The sequence below is a fragment of the Fringilla coelebs genome (genome assembly GCF_963513975.1).
Source record: "Fringilla coelebs genome assembly, chromosome: 7".
Taxonomy (NCBI): Eukaryota; Metazoa; Chordata; class Aves; order Passeriformes; family Fringillidae; genus Fringilla; species Fringilla coelebs.
Window position 1 is genome coordinate 36905705 of NC_140035.1, and position 19472 is coordinate 36925176.

Consider the following 19472-nt stretch of genomic DNA (forward strand, 5'->3'; position numbering starts at 1 on the left):
CCTTTCAAAGGAGTGTTCCCAGCTACAATTTAGCATCGAGTTTCCCGGCTAATGAAAGTGCATCTAGGCTAGTAAAAACAGACCAAAACAAATCCTCGGCTTCAAGTCCTGTTGTGTAATGAGAAAGTTTAATTAAGGCCACACATTACAGCTGTAAACGTTCTCTTATATAATAAGGTCTAAATGAAACTGAACCTAATCAAAGTTACAATTCCTTCATTAGCAAATTACAAACAAGAGCGCGCAGCTGACACACCGGCCATGATTATCACAACTAATTGCCTCGTTGTTAGGGAGCAGCCTGAAACTGTGTTCAGATGTCCGTCTGTGGTAGCAAATTAGGGCCACATCAGGCTATTCCTGCCATCACAAGGGGCTCTTGTCGAGCGATCTGATTTACCCTGCGCCTGGCAGCACTCGGCCCAATCAAAGCCCCCTCTACAAAGGCAGCTTTGAAGCCAGCACAGCCTAGAAACCCGCTCCATATGCAGGCCGGCAGACTGCACTTCATTAGGCCTGTTGTCACATTTTCCCTCTTCTTATTCTAATGATCCTATTTTAATACACATAGGAACCTCTCCTAATTGATGTCAAGTGAGTGACTTCCACATTCATCACCGGCGCACATCAAACGCCGCTCGGGCGCTCGCCCGCCACCGCCGCGCCTGGACCCGAGGTGTGTCTTGTCTCCCAACTATGGAAAGCAGGGAAGAGGAAAAAAAAAAAATACAACTATTTCGGCATTACCTGTTTAATTGGGATTGCACGGCCGCTTCCAATGCTGTCTGTTCTGCTCTCCAGGACCTTCTTCTCTTTGTCTGGGTCACTCCCTTTCCGAGACTGCAGAGCGAAAAGAAAAGTTTGTGCTCCATTAAATGCACACAGAGGATGCTTTTATTTGCCTTTTTATTCTTTCGGGGCAATTAAAAAATACTTTGGCAGGTAAATATAGGCTTCAAATTGAATCTACGCAAGTACGCAACCATCCTAAAAATGAATAAATTTCCCATCCACCACCCATAAATTTCAACCATCCACTAGTTTGAAATGCGTTTGGGTTTAAAGAGTTACAGCTTCGCTGCCTGAAGACCCACAACATCAGAGGACGCATTTCTGAAGTTTCCAATAGCAGCTCCAAAGGAGAATGAATGTGCCATCTCCTCATTAAAAAAATTTAATATAGCCGTGCATACATTTAACTCACACCTGTGTGGCTCTCAGAAATGTCAGCAACTATTTAGAAATGTGATTTTATAATGCTGGATTTGACCGTATGGACTTCAAGTTATTATTTTTTTTCTGCTTCAGGATGGTTAGAAAGTTGAACTGCAAGAAACGCCGGCGACTGGAAAAAGTTATCTGAACACAGTGTGGAAAAATTAGCATGAGGAGAATTTTACCAGTGTCTAAAACCCGAGTTGCTTTATCCTGGCTTCCTCCAAGGCTGGAAGGAGTGAGGTCACAGCGCTCCCTTCATGACTTGATAAAGTTCTATGGGAATGTGAAGAAGTTATTCAGATCGCAGCCCGTTATTGCGACAGAACGAGAACGCACGGGCACGGTGATTTTGACGGATTTATTTTATTACAAAAAGAAGACCTGAGAATCATCCTCCTTAATAACTGCGCTGACAAGTGACAACTTCACTCCATTACTTTCCAATGGGAACATTACTCACACAATATCGGAAATGGGAAAACATTTTCGCCTGCTTTTCAACTCGGCGGTGATGTATGAAAGGAACCCATTGGCGGTGCCCGGGAAGAGACGCCGAAATCAGGAGGAGAACCGGGAGCATGGATCGCTAATGCCCCTTTCCCCCTGTGCCACAAAGGGGTGGGAGGAAGAATAAAACCCAGGAGCAGCTGCCCTCGGGAGGGAGGACTCGGAGTCAGAGCATTTTGAGCAGCGCATTCGCCCAGCGGGGATGCGGCGCTGCCGGCCCCGCTGGCCGGGAACGGGCTCCGCTGGCCAGTTACTATGGTTCGGGGCAATGGAATGGCGTGCCGGGGAATGAAACAAAGAACAAATGAAAGCAAGCAAAACAAGTGGGAGGGATGAAATCCAGCGTGCAGGATAACTATTGTTCCTCGTCCTTCAAGACAGATTTCTCCCTCTGAAAGTGCCACTTCCCAAGAATACAAGGCAAAACAAAGCTTCAATGGCGCAAGGCGCCCGTAAGTGACATTGTAAAGAAACTCAGTGAAGGTGCCCAAATCCTTGGGAGGGGAGTTGTCAACTTGAATGTTTCTTTTTTTATCTGACTTTTTTCAGAGAGAAAGAAGCCTGCCTCTGAAATGCAGGCTGAATATCTACGCGCTGTTTTTCGTTTCTGGTTTTAAATCATCACCGTTCCCTAAAAGTTAATGCAGCTGGAATCACAGGCTGCACGTGGAAGGGAAATGTCTACGTTCAAAACACTGGTAAATGCCAAAAGTACAGAAATGTAGGGATTTCTGCTGGGCAGATTCCCTCCTAGCTGCTCGGAGTCACAGAATCCCAAACGTTTTCCAGGGGAGAATCTTCGCACGCTCCGCTATTTATAAAGATAAATTGTGCAGTGAAACAGAAATCTGATCTTTTATGCTTTTGTACCTATGACACACACAATATGTCTTATGTCCTAGCAGAAAAAAATCCACTCCAAACCACGCTGGAGCAACACTTCCCAGGACTTTTTTCTGATGGCACATCTACACAATAAATGGTTCTATTTAAAACTCGGTGCCAGCAAACCATAAAAGTCTGGAAAAATTAAAGCACCTGCACAAATATCACTGCAGTGATTTTCCCATTGCACTGGGAGTCACTCACAGACTTAATCCACATAAAACTTGGCCCAAGATGTCACATCTGAGTTTGGGCACAACTAGACCCAGATCAGCAGTGCTGAGCATTCCAAAAGTAAAATCCTCATCTCTAACAGTAGATACTGAGACAGAGAGCTCATTTTACCTCTGAAAAACTCTCTTGGAATTCTGTAAATATGTAAGACAGCTAACACTAAATGTGGGAAAGGTGATGCACCTTTCTGTGCCAGAAATTCCCTCACCCAATGTGGGATCAGACATGGTCAGCATCAGCTTCTTGCTCAGTGAACCTCATAAATGCCTTTTAAATCCTCACCTGCCCTATACAAGATTATTTGGTGGTCCCTGTTATTACACTGTCCAAAACAAAGGATATAAACTCTTCTACTATTTCATCTATCTTATCACTCAAGGGGGAAATCAGCTGCTGCAACAACAGCTTTACAACAAACATTAATACTCAATGTCAAAAAGAAGAGATGCTGCATTTAACTGCATTTAATGCACTGAACACATTTAAAATTCTCATCCCTATTACAACTCAGAAACTGTAATTAAGAAGAATCAAATATTTTCTACTTAGCCTAGTCCTCTCCCAACAACAGAAGATCTAAATAAAGATCACTAAACAGATTACCTGTGCTAGATAACAAGGGGTAATTTGCAATTATTAAACAGAAATATATCTGATTCTGTAAGAGATAAAGGCATAAGTGGCTGGGAAGAGAAGCACAGCAAGAAATCCAGAGCTAAAGAGTAAAATATTTTAATTACACACTCTGTTCATAACCAGCATTTTCTGTGTAGTTATCTATTTATTCAATTAAATAATTCCAGGTTGTAACTTGGCACAGAAGCTGGGTTACAGCAGAGTGGGTGTTAAGTACTTCACGACATAGATTACAGGGCAACTCATTAAACAATCTCACTACACCCACCTTAAAAGACACAACTAAATCTGCAAAGGCAAATTATTATTATTTTTCCCAGTTATCAGACATTAAGACAACTATCAACACCCTCTCATGTTAGTAAATATGTTAGTAAATATGGCTCTCACTAATTATCACAAAACAGAGCTTTAGTCTGTTTACAGCTGACTTAACATTCTTCATTCTCCTCAAACCTTTCCAGTGACTGTGTGGATGGCTCTGTTTTTCTCTCCTCCCTCTCTCAAATTTACAGCTGCTCCAACCGGAAGCATTCCCAGTTTCCCAAATGCCACGGGCACCTGCAGAGCCCTGGCAGCCCCTCACTCATCCTTCGGCCCGGCCGTGGATGGACGGCGATGTTCGATGTTCGGCGATGTTCGATGTTCGCAGGGACGCAGCAGCATCCCAGCTCTGCTTCCCGAGCTCTGACTGCTGCTGGTTTCTGGGCTGACACTGACATCTAGTGGGGCTGCCAACTCTGCGGTTCTCCCACCCAACTCCAGGTTATGTCCACCAGTGGGGAGAAATCTGCACAGCTGTTAGCAAATATCGGAGTCAAAGCTGGGCACTTCTTCCCAGGCCACTCATTTTGTTGTTTTCCACCTACACATCTGCACACAAATGCATGATTTCCTCTCCTGGGTTTAAATCAAAATACCTCTGCTGGGAGGGACACAGGGTCCCTGGGGCTCTGTGCTGTCACTCAGAGCTCCAATAGGGGTGACAAAACGTTCCACTTGCTCAAGGTGGGGAGCTCAGATTTCCCTCAGAGTCTGAGGAAATGGATTTTTTGGGTTTGTATGTGAGAAGTGAGCATGATATCGCCTTTGGAATAAAGATAAATAAATTCTCCACGTTGACAGGAAAGTTGTGGGTTCCCAAACACAACTAACATGTAGCTACGACCCCCAAGGCAGTTACAGGAGAGCCCACAGCCATTCTGAGTTTGCTGTGACATGTGTGACCTGTCAAAAAGCTGCTTACAAACCCCAATTACACCTGCAACACGATCCCAGAGCTTTCAGCAAGAGGGCTTAAACCAAGGAAACCTTCACTCAGGGCTTCACTAGCATCTCCCTAACCACTTCTGTAAAACAGAAACCATGCTGCACAGGGCAGCTTTTTATTTGATCATTTTTGTTTAATTTTGGGGTTTTTTGGCCTCTTGATGAAGCAAAATACAGGAGGTTTGGAAAGAAAAAAAAGTTACTTTAATCTCCATCATCTTCTTTTAGCCCCGGAGAAGAAAAAAGTGAACTGATTCTATATAGTAGGAAAAGTAGAATGGGGTAGTTATGGAATAGTTTGGTTTGGGAAGGAGCTTAAAGCCCATCCAGTCCCACCCCTGTCATGGGCAGGGACACCTCTGACTAGCCCAGGCTGTCCCAAGTCCCATCCAGCTTGGCCTGGGACACTTGCAGGGATCCAGGGGCAGCCACAGCTGCTCTGGGCACCCTGTGTCAGGGCCTGCCCACCCTCGCAGGGAGGAATTCCTTCCCAATATCCCATCCAGCCCTGCCCTGCCAATGGAAGTCCCATCACTCCATCCCTTGTCCCCAGTCCCTCTCCAGCTCTCCTGGAGCCCCTTGAGGCACTGAAAAGGGCTCTAAGGTCTCCCTGGAGCCTTCTCTTCTCCAGGCTGAACAACCTCAAGCCTCTCAGCCTGTCTTCCTAGGAAAAGCACTCCTGTTTAAGTCTCAAAAGAACCACCCAACAACAATTCCAGGATGTTCTTGTTTTTGAGTCCACAGCTCTGTCTCAGCACTTCTGTGCCATCAGAGCAGTCCAGCAGCAGGGTGCTGAGGTTCAGTGTCCCCAGGGCACAGGGGCTCAGTGTCCCCAGGGCATGGGGGCTCAGTGTCCCCAGGACAGCAGAGGGCTCAGTGTCCCCCAGGGCATGGGGGCTCAGTGTCCCCAGGGCACAGGGGCTCAGTGTCCCCAGGGCATGGGGGCTCAGTGTCCCCAGGACAGCAGAGGGCTCAGTGTCCCCCAGGGCATGGGGGCTCAGTGTCCCCAGGGCAGCAGGGGGATCAGTGTCCCCAGGGCACAGGGGCTCAGTGTCCCCAGGGCAGCAGGGGGATCAGTGTCCCCGGGGCACAGGGGCTCAGTGTCCCCAGGGCACATGGGGCTCAGTGTCCCCAGGGCACAGGTCCCTGGCTGACTCACCGTGAAGAGGTTGGAGCGGCGCTTGGACTGTTTACGGACAGGAGTTGGTGTGTTGGCAGTGGGAGGAACATCAATCCGCAGCTCCTTCTGGCTGGTGCTTGGAGTTGATGGGACAGAGGAGGAATAATCACTTAAACTCCCTCCTCCATTACTGGTCTGCAAGGATTAAAGGGAGTTTTAAACAGTGGCACGCTGCTTTCAAGAAATGACAAACCACAGCTGTATCTTATTTACTCCTGATTTACTCCAAATTTATGCATTAGTGCAGCCAGGGCTCAGGGGTTCAGCAGGGCTGCCCTACTGCCACTTTTCCACACATTTCTATTCCAAACCTTTGAACATCTCCCCCACCATTATTTTTTGAATACTCAGATAGCTCTGTTTCTACAGCAGGCACATTTTCATTTTTCACAGTATAACCTTAACTGGGTAGCAACAGTTTCATTTGTTTTCTAGTGTACAAGTGAGCAAAACATTGGGGAAAACCTTCCAAATCTGGATTTCTACTAAACTAGGTTCTAAATACCCAGTGCCATGGAGCTGCATAACTGGAGTTAAGCCTACTCTGGAGACACCAGATCACTGAGAGCTGATCAAGAAAATTAAAATAATTCGGGGTTGTAAAATGGCTACCAAGGGGTTGGATAAATCCCAACATATTCCAAGCATCACAGACTCTCCCACAAGGACAGTTGAGTCCAACTCCTGCACAGGATTTGCTGAAGCCACTGGTGCAAAGATACAAAACTTTGTGAGTAAGATATTCCAATTTATTTGAAGCAGCCAAAACTGTGATGTTACATCCTAGTCCTGAAAGAAGTACAGCTTTGAGCCTGTAATACGATAAATGAACAGAGGTAACAAATTCCTGAAAGGAGGAAGGTGAGGAAACCAGACAGAATGGAAAGGACCAAAAGGTGATTAAGAAAAAAGTATCAATTTTTTTTTCTTTAAAAGGACTTATTAGACATGACGTAAGTACTAAAAACACCACTGAAGGAGGAGATGCTCTGTGTGCTCCTGGGGGACTGGGGCAGGAAAACAGGGAAAATTCTGCCTGCTGGGGATGGAAAACTCAGCAGAGGAGCAGCAGTGGATGAAGGGGCTGGGCAATAACTCAGAAGTAATTATGGAGAGAAAAGAAATGTCTGGGATACACAGAGAAGGGAGAAAGGCCATCTTTAAAGCAGTCAAGATTCCTGGAGGAAGTGAGGCAAGGTGGTAAGAGGGTATTTCCAGATTCCTAAGGAGAAAGATGCCTCATGGCATCGCCCCCATGCTCCTTGGGGATGGGGATCTCAAGCTGCAGCCAGTCGGGATGGACAAGCAGGAGGCAATCCCTTCCAGCCCCCAGCTGAAGTTCCAAGTTCTCTTCTGATTCTTGCAGCTTTCCCAAAGCAGGGAGTAGAGGTGAAGGCACTGCAAGCAGCAGGGGGGCAGAGACATTCCTTACAACATTCTCCAGTGCCAGAGGAAGTAGCAGCAGAACTGGGAGATGTGTACAAAACAAAGGAGATGAAATAACCTAACTGGAATGATCACTTATAGTGTCCTAATGGAGAGTGGTAACGTGGACAGATGAGCAGGACAAGCTGGGAAGAAGTGGCCTCAATTACCCCACATTTGCTTTTCCTGTCTCTGTAGAAGCTTGTTCCCAAACCCCTGGATGTGTTGGAGATGAGAAGGGTGGCAAGGAAATCTAATTCTTTTTTAACTGAAATTAACAGATTTATACCCTAAGAGCCTACTTCCCAGATGGAGACCATGAAGGATTTTAAAATCTAAAAATTAAAATTTTACCTTTTAAAAATTAAAACTTTACCTTTTAAATCCTTCATCATTTTATAGCATCATTTTACACTTTTTGCAGCTGTCTCCTGGATTTCTAAGTGATTTATAAGTAACTCCTAAAGGAAAACACAAATTTGTTGGATATTCTATCCCCAGAGACGCACAAAGAGTTTCTATAAAAGAAGTCCTGCAGGCAATGTTTCTCTTCTCACACACCAAGCCCAGTGGATTTTCAACTTTGTAAATAAAACTCTGAGGTTATTTCAAAATAAGCCACTGGCTGGAACAATGAAAAACACAACCAGAGAGAATGATTGTAAAAACCCTAGAATGGTTTGGGTTGAAAGGAACCCCAAGGATCGTCTAATTCCAATTCCTTGCCGTGGGCAGGGACACCTTCCACTATCCCAGGCTGCTCCAGGCTTTGTCCAGCCTGGCCCTGGACACTTCCAGGGATCCAGGGGCAGCCACAGCTTCCCTCTGGGCACCCTGTGCCAGGGCCTGCCCACCCTCACAGGGAGGTATCTAAACCTCTTGTTCTAGATAAATATTAGGTTACTTAGAAACAACCCTGTAAATACAAGAGGGTTGTGATCTATGTGGCATTAAATACATTATCATTCCTCTTTTAGTTTTAGTTTTGACATTCCAGAAAATTTCCAAAAAACTTAACAATAATCAGGTCTCACATAGAATGAAATAATGGATGACCAAGCTGACTGCACTTTGCTTTTAGTAGTTTAATTTATGTTTTTGGACATTCAAGTTGTAGTAAAACCTGTCTGGAGGCATTGTGCAAACATGAATAAGGCATCACTACAGATTTACAACAGGTAGTAAGGAGCAAGCTTGTGTGGCAGCCACACCTGAGCTGCAGCTTTGTAGTGGATGTCAAGCTCCACACCTTCCCAGGAATAATGCAGATCTCCTTGGAGAATGACACTCTTGGCCAGGAAACACAACTCTTGGCACTGCAGTCCCCATGGATGGACACTGAGGGGCTGGAGAGTGTCCAGGGAAGGGGCTGAGGGAGCTGGGCAGGGGCTCAGCCTGGATCAAAGGAGGCTCAGGGGGCCCTTGTGGCTCTGCACAGCTCCTGCCAGGAGGGGACAGCCGGGGGGTCGGGCTGTGCTCCAGGGAACAGGGACAGGAGCAGAAGGAGCTGAGGTTTAGATTGGATATCAAGGAAAATTCCTTCACCAAAGGGTGAGTAAGGTCCCTCTGTCCTAGAGGAATGCACAGAGACCAGGCAGACATGGAAACATGGTGCCATTTCCAATCTCCTCTCACAGCAGAACGTAACAGCTGAGTTCCAGGAAAGCCAGCCAGTGTCAAAACAGCCTGCAGATTTCTAGGAATTACTGTCACTGGTAAAACAATCTCTCCATCTCTACCTTGAAAACTGCAGCTCTCTGCTGGGGATTCCTGGCTGGAATCTGCACATCAGTTTGTCTGGAGAGGAGCCTGGAGCCTTTCACACAAACAGCAACAGCAGCTGTCATGCCAAAGGCTTTTCCAGCTGTTTTTACAACAGTGCAAACTCAAGCCCAGCTGCAGGCAACTCCTCAGCAGGTTATGCAGCCCCCAGACAGAGGCACTGAGGCCCAAAGGTGGGGCTGGGCAGCCTCATGGGTTTGGGAACCACATGATCTCCACTTGCAGGGGCTGGGCAGAGGAAACAGCCCTTTGGAAATGTTTTTATTGGCACCATTCTGCTAAGTTAATGTCTTCATGTCTTACACCTGATATGTCAGGTGTAAAGGACAAGCAACTCCTCCAGCACCAGGATGAATTTAGGGAAAAGGAATATCTCTGTGGGGTTTTGTGAGTGAGAAGGGAACTCAATTCTTGTTTGAAATTAGACTTAGCATGGTATACAAGCACATCATGCCTAGGAAGATTGTCAAGGGATAGGGGAATGTGGGAATGAAAAGTGGGATAGACATGCAGGGCACAGAGATACAGAAGTGACTGGTCTCTACTTGTAAAGAGTAAATTAAAGACCTATTCCAAGACGCCCTGTGTTCAATAAAAGGCCCCCAATACACTGCACAACACTTCTTCCCCTCTAAACAGCTCAGTCTCCCTCTTGAAGTGTTCCAAAAAGCCAGACAGTGGGCTGTGCCTGGAACACCTGAATGCAGCAGACAGAATGTAAGTGATGTTGCACCATCCCTCTGGTTGACAGAGTATACAACAGCTCTGTCCATCATCCTCATGAATGGTAATCCTTGGATTTGAGAATAAAATTCTTTCCATGTGTTCTGTGCTGCCCTGAAAGCCAACAGAGGTACCAGAGGTACTTAAAAGGGTTTTCAAGGAAAACCTTCCCCTTGACTGACATACGCACTAAAAACTAAGTCAGAAGGAGAATGAAGCAGCATCTACTACAAAGAAAAGTGGATTTTGCCTTTGGAATAGGAAGCATCTTACAGTGTGGGACAGGCCTCTGGAAATACATAACTACAGCTACTCCTGAGAGCATTTTCTGGAAGGGATCTTACTGAGGCAGGCACCACCTCAAACTCCTGGACATGCAGATGGAGAAGCACCCACACACACAGACGGGTCTGTCACAAAATCCCATAGTGGTTTGGACTGGAAGGGACCTCAAGGCTGATCTCATTCCAACACTCTGCCATGGGCAGGGACACTTTCCACCAGACCAGACTGCTCCAAGCCCTGTCCAACGTGGCAGACTGAAACCACAGAAGCCCTGGATGGTGCTGAGCCTTGGAATTCCCCCCAAGGTACGCTAAGGACTACTCTGGTTAAGGTGACACTCGCTAACTCTTTTTGTTTCTCTCCAAAGCCTGAGCTTTTGACTGCAGAGTCATCTGGAGAGTTTGCAGGAGTTCAATCCCCGGGATGATCCAACCAGAGATGGAACAATATCCGACTTTAGCTGAAGTGCTGTGTGTAAGCACTGCCTCTGAAGGCCTCTGCTCCTGTGGAGAATGCAAGTGGCAGGGCACTGCACCGCTAACGGGTTTGATTCATGGAGGAAATCTTCAGAGGAACATCATTACGCCAAGAGAGATGTTCCAAAGGGCAAGACACCAGCCAGTCTTCCAGCCAAGATCAGAGATGGCAAATCTTGCCCCAGATCATCTTAAACTTGGAATTGCAGTTGCAAAGTTCTTTTAAGTCTGGGATAAGGATTCAGCTTCCTTCCCTTAAACAAGGTCATACTGCCTTTAAGTGTAGCACAAAGGAGATACGACATGAAACAGATTTCTGGCCTCTACTTTTAGGCATGACATCAGTCTCAGAAGAGAGACATCTTTGACTGGTGATGCAATTGCCCCTTTAGGTAATTATGACACCTGGCAAAGGCAGTAAAGAACATTATTTCACTTTTATTGAAACGGAATCTAGGGAGCCTTATCACAAAAGCTACCTTGCCTTGATTCTCCCAAACAGTTCTTACCACTGGCAAGAAGTTTGCTGCATAGGTGATGGTACTGGTCTAGAAATTGGTGATTGCTGTTGACCTTCAAACTAGACTTGGGTAGGAAACCATATTTGATGTCCTTCATCAAAAAAAGCTCCATTAACAAAAAATGCCCCCAGAGAGGACGAGTTCCAAGGGCCTGTGGCCATCAACTGGTCAGAGACAGACTGGCAGAGGAAACCTGGAAAGGGAAGAACCTCTCCCATGTGAGAACTTGTTCTTCACCAGAAGGTGCCAGGGCTCTTCTGAGGAGCAACACACCTCACTCAGCACCTGCTTTAGAAAGGGGGGTCTGAACTCCAGCATTCTCTTTGGGCTCCTCAGTAAAAGCCACAGTCACAGCCTGAGGTCGTACCAGGACTCAGCCTGAAGCAGAGTAAATCACAGCAGAGACCTCTGAAGACTAAACTGGCACCTGCATCTTTAGGGTCATTACCCAGTGGGAGAAGTTACTCCCTTCTGCAAAAAAGCAGGCACTATGTGGAATAAAGGTCCATAGCCAAAACAAATGCTCAGGTGAGTGGCTCAGGACTGCAAAATAACCTGTGTATTATTGAGTTTAGACTGAAACCCACACCAGAATCTGACATAGTTTATATCCATCAGTTTATAATCCACTCAGTTTATATCCATCCCAGATGGGGACAAGCCCAGAGATGATCAGTTGACACTAGAAAACAAAGACACTGAGGAAGGGCATTGTCAGGGAAACACAGGGGAGCATGCAATACACGTGGGTAAAAGTTGTGCAAGTCAGAAAACGTTGGTATTAACCACATATTTCTCAAAATACCATCAGGTGTAAAATTCCAGCACTCTAACCACTGGGAAACACCAGCTCAGCACAGCTGGGTGAGAATAACCACCAAAAACACAGCAAGTGGATGCTGAACCACGGCACAGCAAATCCTGCAACTAATGATGGGCCTACTCAGACCTGCAGGCTGCTGGGTATCAATGAGAATGATCAAAGCAGGCTTATCAATCTAAGCAGGCTTTAAAGCCAAATTATTCTGCTTTGCTACTTTGTTTCTTGAACTCAAGCCAATCTTAAAAAAAAAATTCAAATATCACTTCAAACTACAGAGCACTGGCAACATTAATAAAATGGCATCTACCTCTCAAGCAGCAAGGAGAGCACTTGAAATGGCAGGAAACACACGAGAGATGAAAAGCAGCTTATCAGCTCCTTTCCCAAGCATTGATTTTGTCTGTACCTGGCTGATATGTACGGCAGAAACCTGGGCAGAACACACGGAGGAGTGGCTCGGAGAGTTGGGCAGAGATTTGCAGGGTCCGATTGAGAGCTGCTGCTTCTTCTTGGTGGAAACGATCTTCTGGGCAACTGAGGGGAGACAAAACAGCCAGGCAGGTCAGGCAGGGCACACAGTGGGGGAAAACACACAGTGAACAACACACAAACTGGGGGGCACCACCAAAACCTGCTCCAAAAACCGACGTGTTACAGGGAAGGCTGCTGCTTTTCCACAGTGCTCCGTGGAAGACTCCAGCTGGGCTCTCCACATGGAAAATGAGACTCCAGAAATCTCATTCAACCAGGTGAGCACCAGGGGATAACAGAAAACAATAGCAGGAGTTCTGTACCAAGTCCTCTCTGTGTTTATGACCCCACACTAACAGAGCTCATCAGTCTCAGATGAGAGAGACTCATCTGAGGCTTATGTTTTTCATAAAAGCTCACGGTAGCAAACATTTTCCATTCTTCTTTGGGATATTCTCCTGGCAGACAGGAGATACTTGCCAAGGAATAAGATGGATTTCCCTTTTCTTATCAGCCATTGCATCAGGGCAATCCACTGTGGAGCCCAAACCAAAGAGAACTGGAATATTAGAAGTGATAAAGGATTCATGACAGTGAATAAATACCTGCATTGGTGGTACCACACATCCCAGTGAAATTCTTTATGGAAAGAAGCTGTATCATTATTTCTAATTTTAGCTTTTATTCCTTCACAGCAGCAGCACAGCTGGAAAAATGCCTGATTTTTTTTTTTTTTTGCAATTTATTAAGACATTCTCTTCAGCATGGAAGGAAAAGCAGCATTTATCAAATGGATACAGGGATCAGAGCCATTAACATCTCTATACATGGCTTGGCAGACCCATAATAAAAAAGATCAAACAGAACTGATGTGGAATGCAGCAACCTCCAAACCTCTCCTACAATCTTTCAATTTAAACAAGTCAAACTATTTCAGAAATTCTTCTCATCACACACTGCAACTTGAGCTCATGCTGCTAATTCAGCTAAAGCCTTTGAAAAGAGCTCTTTTTATGTCATAAATACATAAAAATAAAACTTCGTGCTACCTTTTGAGTCACAAATTAAAAACTAATCAAAATTTCAGTCTTTGGAAACAGGTACTTGTGTAGTGGCTAACCAAAAATGCCATTGACTAAATTTAGCTTCCTTGCATGCAGTTTTCTTCATGAAGGTGAGCACAAAATTTGTGCCAAGGAGTCTGCAGTCACTTGCAGCACCTCCACCAAAACCAGTGACATTTACTGGCATCTCCTTAAAAAGTCCCCCAGAAACTCCTTGGAATTAAGCCAACAGAACCCGGTCTGTCTCGTTCAGCAAACACAAAAAGACAATTATGTAAATTCCAAGATTATTTTCCCTCACTACATTACAGCACAGGCAGGGACAGTGTAAGCATAGTTTCTTCTCAAATGAATGCAATTTTAATAACAAACTGGTCTGTGGCTTATGTTTTTCATGTAAATGAATGATGGCATAACCATGATTTAGTGAGAATACATTGTATAAAGAATGGCTCATATATATGAAGAAGCAGCTTCATTAGTTACATCCCACCTCCAATAGGCCTCTTATCATCCTGAAAGGATGATATCAATTAATTTATCTTCCCCTAGCATATTGATCATAACCTTCATCAGCTAATCATGCTTAAATTAAAGGGGAATATCGTGGCACTCTGTCATTTCAGACCCATTGGGTTATTGATCTGGGGCCTGGGAAGCTATATATTAAAATATTTTAAAACACATTAGTGAGTGAAGAGAGCAAACCAAAGGTCAGATTTTAACATATGCACATGGATTTGTCTTCATCCTATGTAGTACAGACCTAAATTAAGACCAAAACTGAACAAAAACCACACATGAATGAAAACTACCTCGTTTGCAAAAGCTCCTGCTCTCACATGGGAGAGATAATTAGCCAAGGGAAGCCTTTACCTCTTCCCTGCAGTGTGAGTACAGGGGTGTTGGTAGCATTGACACACACTGCACAGTCTGGGCAAGGAAGGGAAAGGAACAGGGGAGGAAGCCCAGGACAGTCTGAACTCAGTGACTCAAACACAGGGCCTGAACACGAGCAAGGCACCAGGCTGCTCCAGCCCCAGTGTCCAGCCTGTTCTTGGACACTGCCAGGGATCCAGGGGCAGCCCCAGCTGCTCTGGGCACCCTGTGCCAGGGCCTGCCCACCCTCCCAGGGAACAATTCCCAATTCCCAATATCCCATCCAGCCCTGCCCTCTGGCAGTGGGAGCCATTCCCTGTGTCCTGTCCCTCCATCCCTTGTCCCCAGTCCCTCTCCAGCTCTCCTGGAGCCCCTTCAGCCCTGCCAGGGGCTCTGAGCTCTGCCTGGAGCCTTCTCCTCTCCAGGTGAGCACTCCCAGCTCTCCCAGCCTGGCTCCAGAGCAGAGGGGCTCCAGCCCTTGGAGCATCCCTATGGCCTCCTCTGGACTCACTCCACATTGTTATGCTGGGGGCCCCAAACTGGACAAGGTGGGGTTAAAAACCATTCCTCACCTCAAATTTCTTAGCTCCTCGCTCCATCAGAACAATGATCTTCTATAAAGTGAATAAAAAATTCAAGAAAGCAGAAATATTTTTGTCCCAAGCTGCTTCTGAACACAGTATTCAAATTTAATACTCTCTAAAAAATATTTCTAAAACAGAAGAATACCAACTTAATCTATGGCAGGTATCAAAAATAATCCAGAGGGTGAGAAGCATTTCAACTCTTTTTAAAAATCAGTTGAATTGTCTGTGGCTTTATATACTCAATCTATCAGTTTGGGACAGGTTTTATTGTAATACATCAGTAGTATGAAGAGCTAAACAAAATTTATGTGCGACATCAAGAACTCTTCTGCAAATAAACAGGAATGTGCCGTGGATGCTTAGAGTTGTAAGCAAGGAGAAGCGATATTTAGCAAATATTTGGCCTTGGAGGGGAACTGACACTTATTTTTTATACATTTAAATTTAATTCCACGAGCCAGAATGACTGGGAGCTGTATTCTGCTTGAAGGCATTGATAATTAAAAGCATGTGAAATTCCCACTCCGAGTTGGGAGGGAAAGCTCTTGGCTTGAATGCCTCTCCTTCCATGCCTGACCTAGCGCAACACAACAAAATTAACCTTCCCACCCCCTGCCACCTCCATCTCAAACGCTGCTTTTTGTTAGTCAAAACCCACTCATTCCTCAGCATCTCCTGCTCCCTGCCTGCCCACGTGGTTTTCAGGGAGCCCCGAGCAGGAGAGCTTGGAGCTGCACACCCAACTCTGCAGATCTCCCCCTGTTCTGATGGATACAAGTGAGCACAACTCATTTCCCCAAGCAAAGCCCTGCTGCTCTGCACTCGGGGCTGAGGAGCAGAGGACTGAATTCCCTCAGGAGAGGACCAGGGCGGTGCCTCCATACTGAATTGACTCCTCTTGGTGCTCTGTTTGGGAGCTCAGTCCCTTTAGGAAGGCTGGTGCCAGAGGAGCCGCACTGACAGAGCTGTCTGCTCTGGTTCCAAGGGCTGCTCACACACCAGCTCCTCCTGGACTTTGATGCCTTGTGAAGGCTGACCTAGAACAGAGGCTGGACAGAGTTAAAGAATAAAGTAGGGATTTATTAAAAGAATTTCCTCAATGGATCCACCTTGGGCAGCACAAGAGCCCAGCCAGGCTCTTGAACCAAGATGAACCAAAATGGTCACAAAATGGATGACCAGTCACAGAGTGTCACAGTTTTATAAGTTCTACTTTAGCCCATTCAGTCCCCCCCTGCTTGTTTTTCTCTCTTCAGCCCACAGTGTTTGTGCTCTTGGGCCTGAGACTCGGATCATTTGTCCTTGGTCCCCAGCTGGAGAAGGAATTGTTTTGTCTCCCTGCTCTGTGCAGAGAGCTCACCATGCCCTCATGTGAAGCTCAGACCCACACACTAAAGCAGCACAGAATGTGAAAATAGAAAAGCTCAAACCTGAGGCATCAACCTCATCAGCACAGCTGCATCCAAGGACAAGGATGAGAAAGGCAGAGACCCCAGGGGAAAATACTCCCTAGGAGGAGTTCAAGGTACAAGGTGAGAGTCTGCTTCAGCCCCACCTCTCGGAAAACTGAGAACACTCTGCAGCACCCCAGAGATGAGTTGAGGGAAACCTCATCTAGGCTGAGACCAGACCTCTCCCTGCTCCTAAAATGGATCCTGGAAAACACCCAAAGGTACCAGCAATATGATCACTTTTCATTCCCAAAAGGCAGGGAATACAGCTCTTCCTGTGCTCTTTTTTGTACATTTAAATTGCTCAAGCAAGGAAAATTTGGAATATTAAAAGGGAAGACTCCAGGCGTACAAGACCCATAACATCTGGTGCCATTTCTCTTCTCAGTGATCACAGTACAGGGGTGCTGCATATTTAAGGAGATGCAAACACTCTTCTCCAATTACCACTAATTTAAATCAAAACTGGTTTCTCATAAAAACCTGTGTAAGACCATCCATCTCCTCTGCACGTCCAAGAAGGAGTAAACAGCAGGTTTAGTTAAAACCTGCCACTTGTGCAAAAGATGGGAATGCAGGAAATTTTCCTTCACCAATGGACAGACAGAAAATGGCCTTCAGTTGAAGCTGGAATGCTGACAGCTGAGTGAAAAAGATCAGCAAGGATAAACACTTGTTTAAATAAATACCTGTTTTAACTACTTGGGGGAAAAAATGCAGACTTGGGATTTTTGTGTGAGCAGGTATTTGCTTTTACCTTAAAAAACACAAGTGGAAGATGTTAAGATATACAGCAGCTTACATTTTTACAGCAGCTGCCTTTGAGCTTAATATTCCATGTTTACAGGATAAGTAAGGGTTCAATAAAAGTAAATTTATTCCACAATTACATATTGTAGGAGAGGCAGTAATAACTACCAGAGCAAGCCTTAACCACAAATGCTTCCAAATGGGAAACATTAATATAAGTAGCCACTATTAAGGCCATTGTGCCTGTTATTTTAAACTCAATCAATTTTCTAGGCTAAACAACCTTTATATTCTTCTGTTTAAAAGGAGAGCTTGGCATCCCACGTGTCAGGTGTAATAGAGAAATGAGTGCTGGACAATTCTAAAGCTGGGGTTTGGAAATGGCAATTTATCCAGCTAATTCTTGGCCACATGCAGCCAGAAATGGCTGAAGGTATTTTGCCCTGAAGGAGTGGTGTCACTGTGAAGTCACACCAGGGTGGTGGGACTTGCTGGGAGAAATCTCAACAGCCAAAAAAGAAAAGTCAAATTGACCAAAAAGATACAAATTTGTACTGCAAGGCACCAAAAGCATTAGGAAGTTTTATAGGACAAAGTGCTTGGTTAACAAATCTTTGCTTCTCAAACCTTGTCTTACAAGATATGAAAATACAGCAGTAAATCAGCTTGGTATTAAATATCTTTCATCAATGCCAACCCTTTTTTTTTTCCTCCACAGGTAACTCTAATTAACACTGCACATCACTTATTCCCAACTTCCATGCAAATCACTGCCTTCCAAGCCTAGGTAAGCAAATATGCCAATAAATCCACTGGAAACAATCTGGCATCTGAAGCAATTTAAAAAATAAACCTGTGTTTTCCTCACTGCTTGAACTGTGCTGCAAGTAGAAGCACACGACTCGAGGATTTAAGGGGAATATTGTGCAGACACAGGTAAAGTCTCCTGCACATGGATTTACCTCACCAGTACCTCCTGGAGCTCTGCTGACCTTTCCATCAGGGCAGAATAAAGTCATAAATCCTGTTATATCCCACAAAGAGTTGTGATTTTAAATGCTAAGATAAAAAAATGTTGAAACAAGGAAAAAAAAGTCCAACTGAAAAGACTCAAAGAAAATGTTGTCAAATTGATGCGTTTTGCAAAAAGTCCATAAAGGAAACAACTGAGTCGTTAATTAACTTTTAAGAATAACATTCTTAAGGATAACATCATGGTATGTGTTTAATTCTATGTCAAAACATAAAATTGCTTTTTAATCATATCAAAACATAAGTTTGAGTAACAGAAAATTATACGATGCTTCAGGATTTTACCACCTTAGTGAGTCATTTCCTACTCCCATTTTGAAGCAGCTTTATGAAAAGCCCACTTTGGGGCACACACCACCAAATGACTGCTTTCATAGAGAACACTTCTGCTTTCTGAAGAGTCATGCACACCCAATGGGCTCACTCATAGAGCACAGAGAAGGACACAGTGATAGAAAGCTGCTGGTTGTGGTAGTGCATCTCAGATGCAACCAGCCCTCTAGAAAGAAAATAAACTAATCACATTTACTGAATCACATTCAAGTTAACTCATGCCTCATCTGGGCACTTCTATTAACTCAATTTAAAGAAAAGCTCACTAAAAAACCAGAATGATCAATGGAGTTGGTTTTTTTTCAACTGCCAAAATGACACAAAATTGTTACCTAACAACTCAAAGTCTGAAGTCAGAGGTGCAACCACGCCATGAGATCACACAGCTACAAAAAGACAGGGCACAGCTGGTTCCAAAACAAGGGCCATGATTGCTGGGGTATCTAAGAAAAAAGTTACAGTCACCTAATACTTTGAACAAATATCCCTTTTTTCACATTAAATATTCAGAGATATTATTCCTCAAGATGTGAGTATTCTCCTCAGAAAAGAGCAAAAAAAATCAGGTTTACTACAGCAACCAACAAAAGGTGCATAAACACAGCACTGCTTCTGAAGCACAACTTATCTATGCTGTTCACCAAACTCAAGCTAGAGAATGTTCTTGTACTTCAAAGAAAAACCTCCCTCAAAACAAACCACCGAGCACCTAAATAAGATTAAATAAACCACCTCAGCCCATGAGCTCGTTGCCCACTGAGCCATCATAATCCACCTCTCAGGCACACAGAGGCCTGCTAGAAAAAGAGTTAAGCTTTGTGTTACCAACACCACAGTGCAGGTGGAATAAATCCTGTTCCCAAAACACCCCCCAGAAATCCAGCAGCAAATAGGAAGCCATCTCCTCCACCACTACAAGCTAAAAATCCTCCGGGTATGTG

General features: G+C 44.9%; 1 protein-coding gene across 7 annotated transcripts in view; it reads right to left on the minus strand.

The window, feature by feature from the left end:
- Positions 1-19472, minus strand: part of AGAP1 (ArfGAP with GTPase domain, ankyrin repeat and PH domain 1) — a 315136-nt gene that overhangs the window by 160265 nt on the left and 135399 nt on the right. For all 7 annotated transcript variants that reach the window (XM_084209327.1, XM_084209325.1, XM_084209324.1 and 4 more), the window contains 3 exons: positions 12371-12498; positions 5909-6064; positions 748-840 (listed from right to left, as the gene is read on the minus strand). In XM_084209327.1, the coding sequence (XP_084065453.1) occupies positions 748-840; positions 5909-6064; positions 12371-12498 (377 nt within the window). The remainder of the gene's footprint in view (positions 1-747; positions 841-5908; positions 6065-12370; positions 12499-19472) is intronic.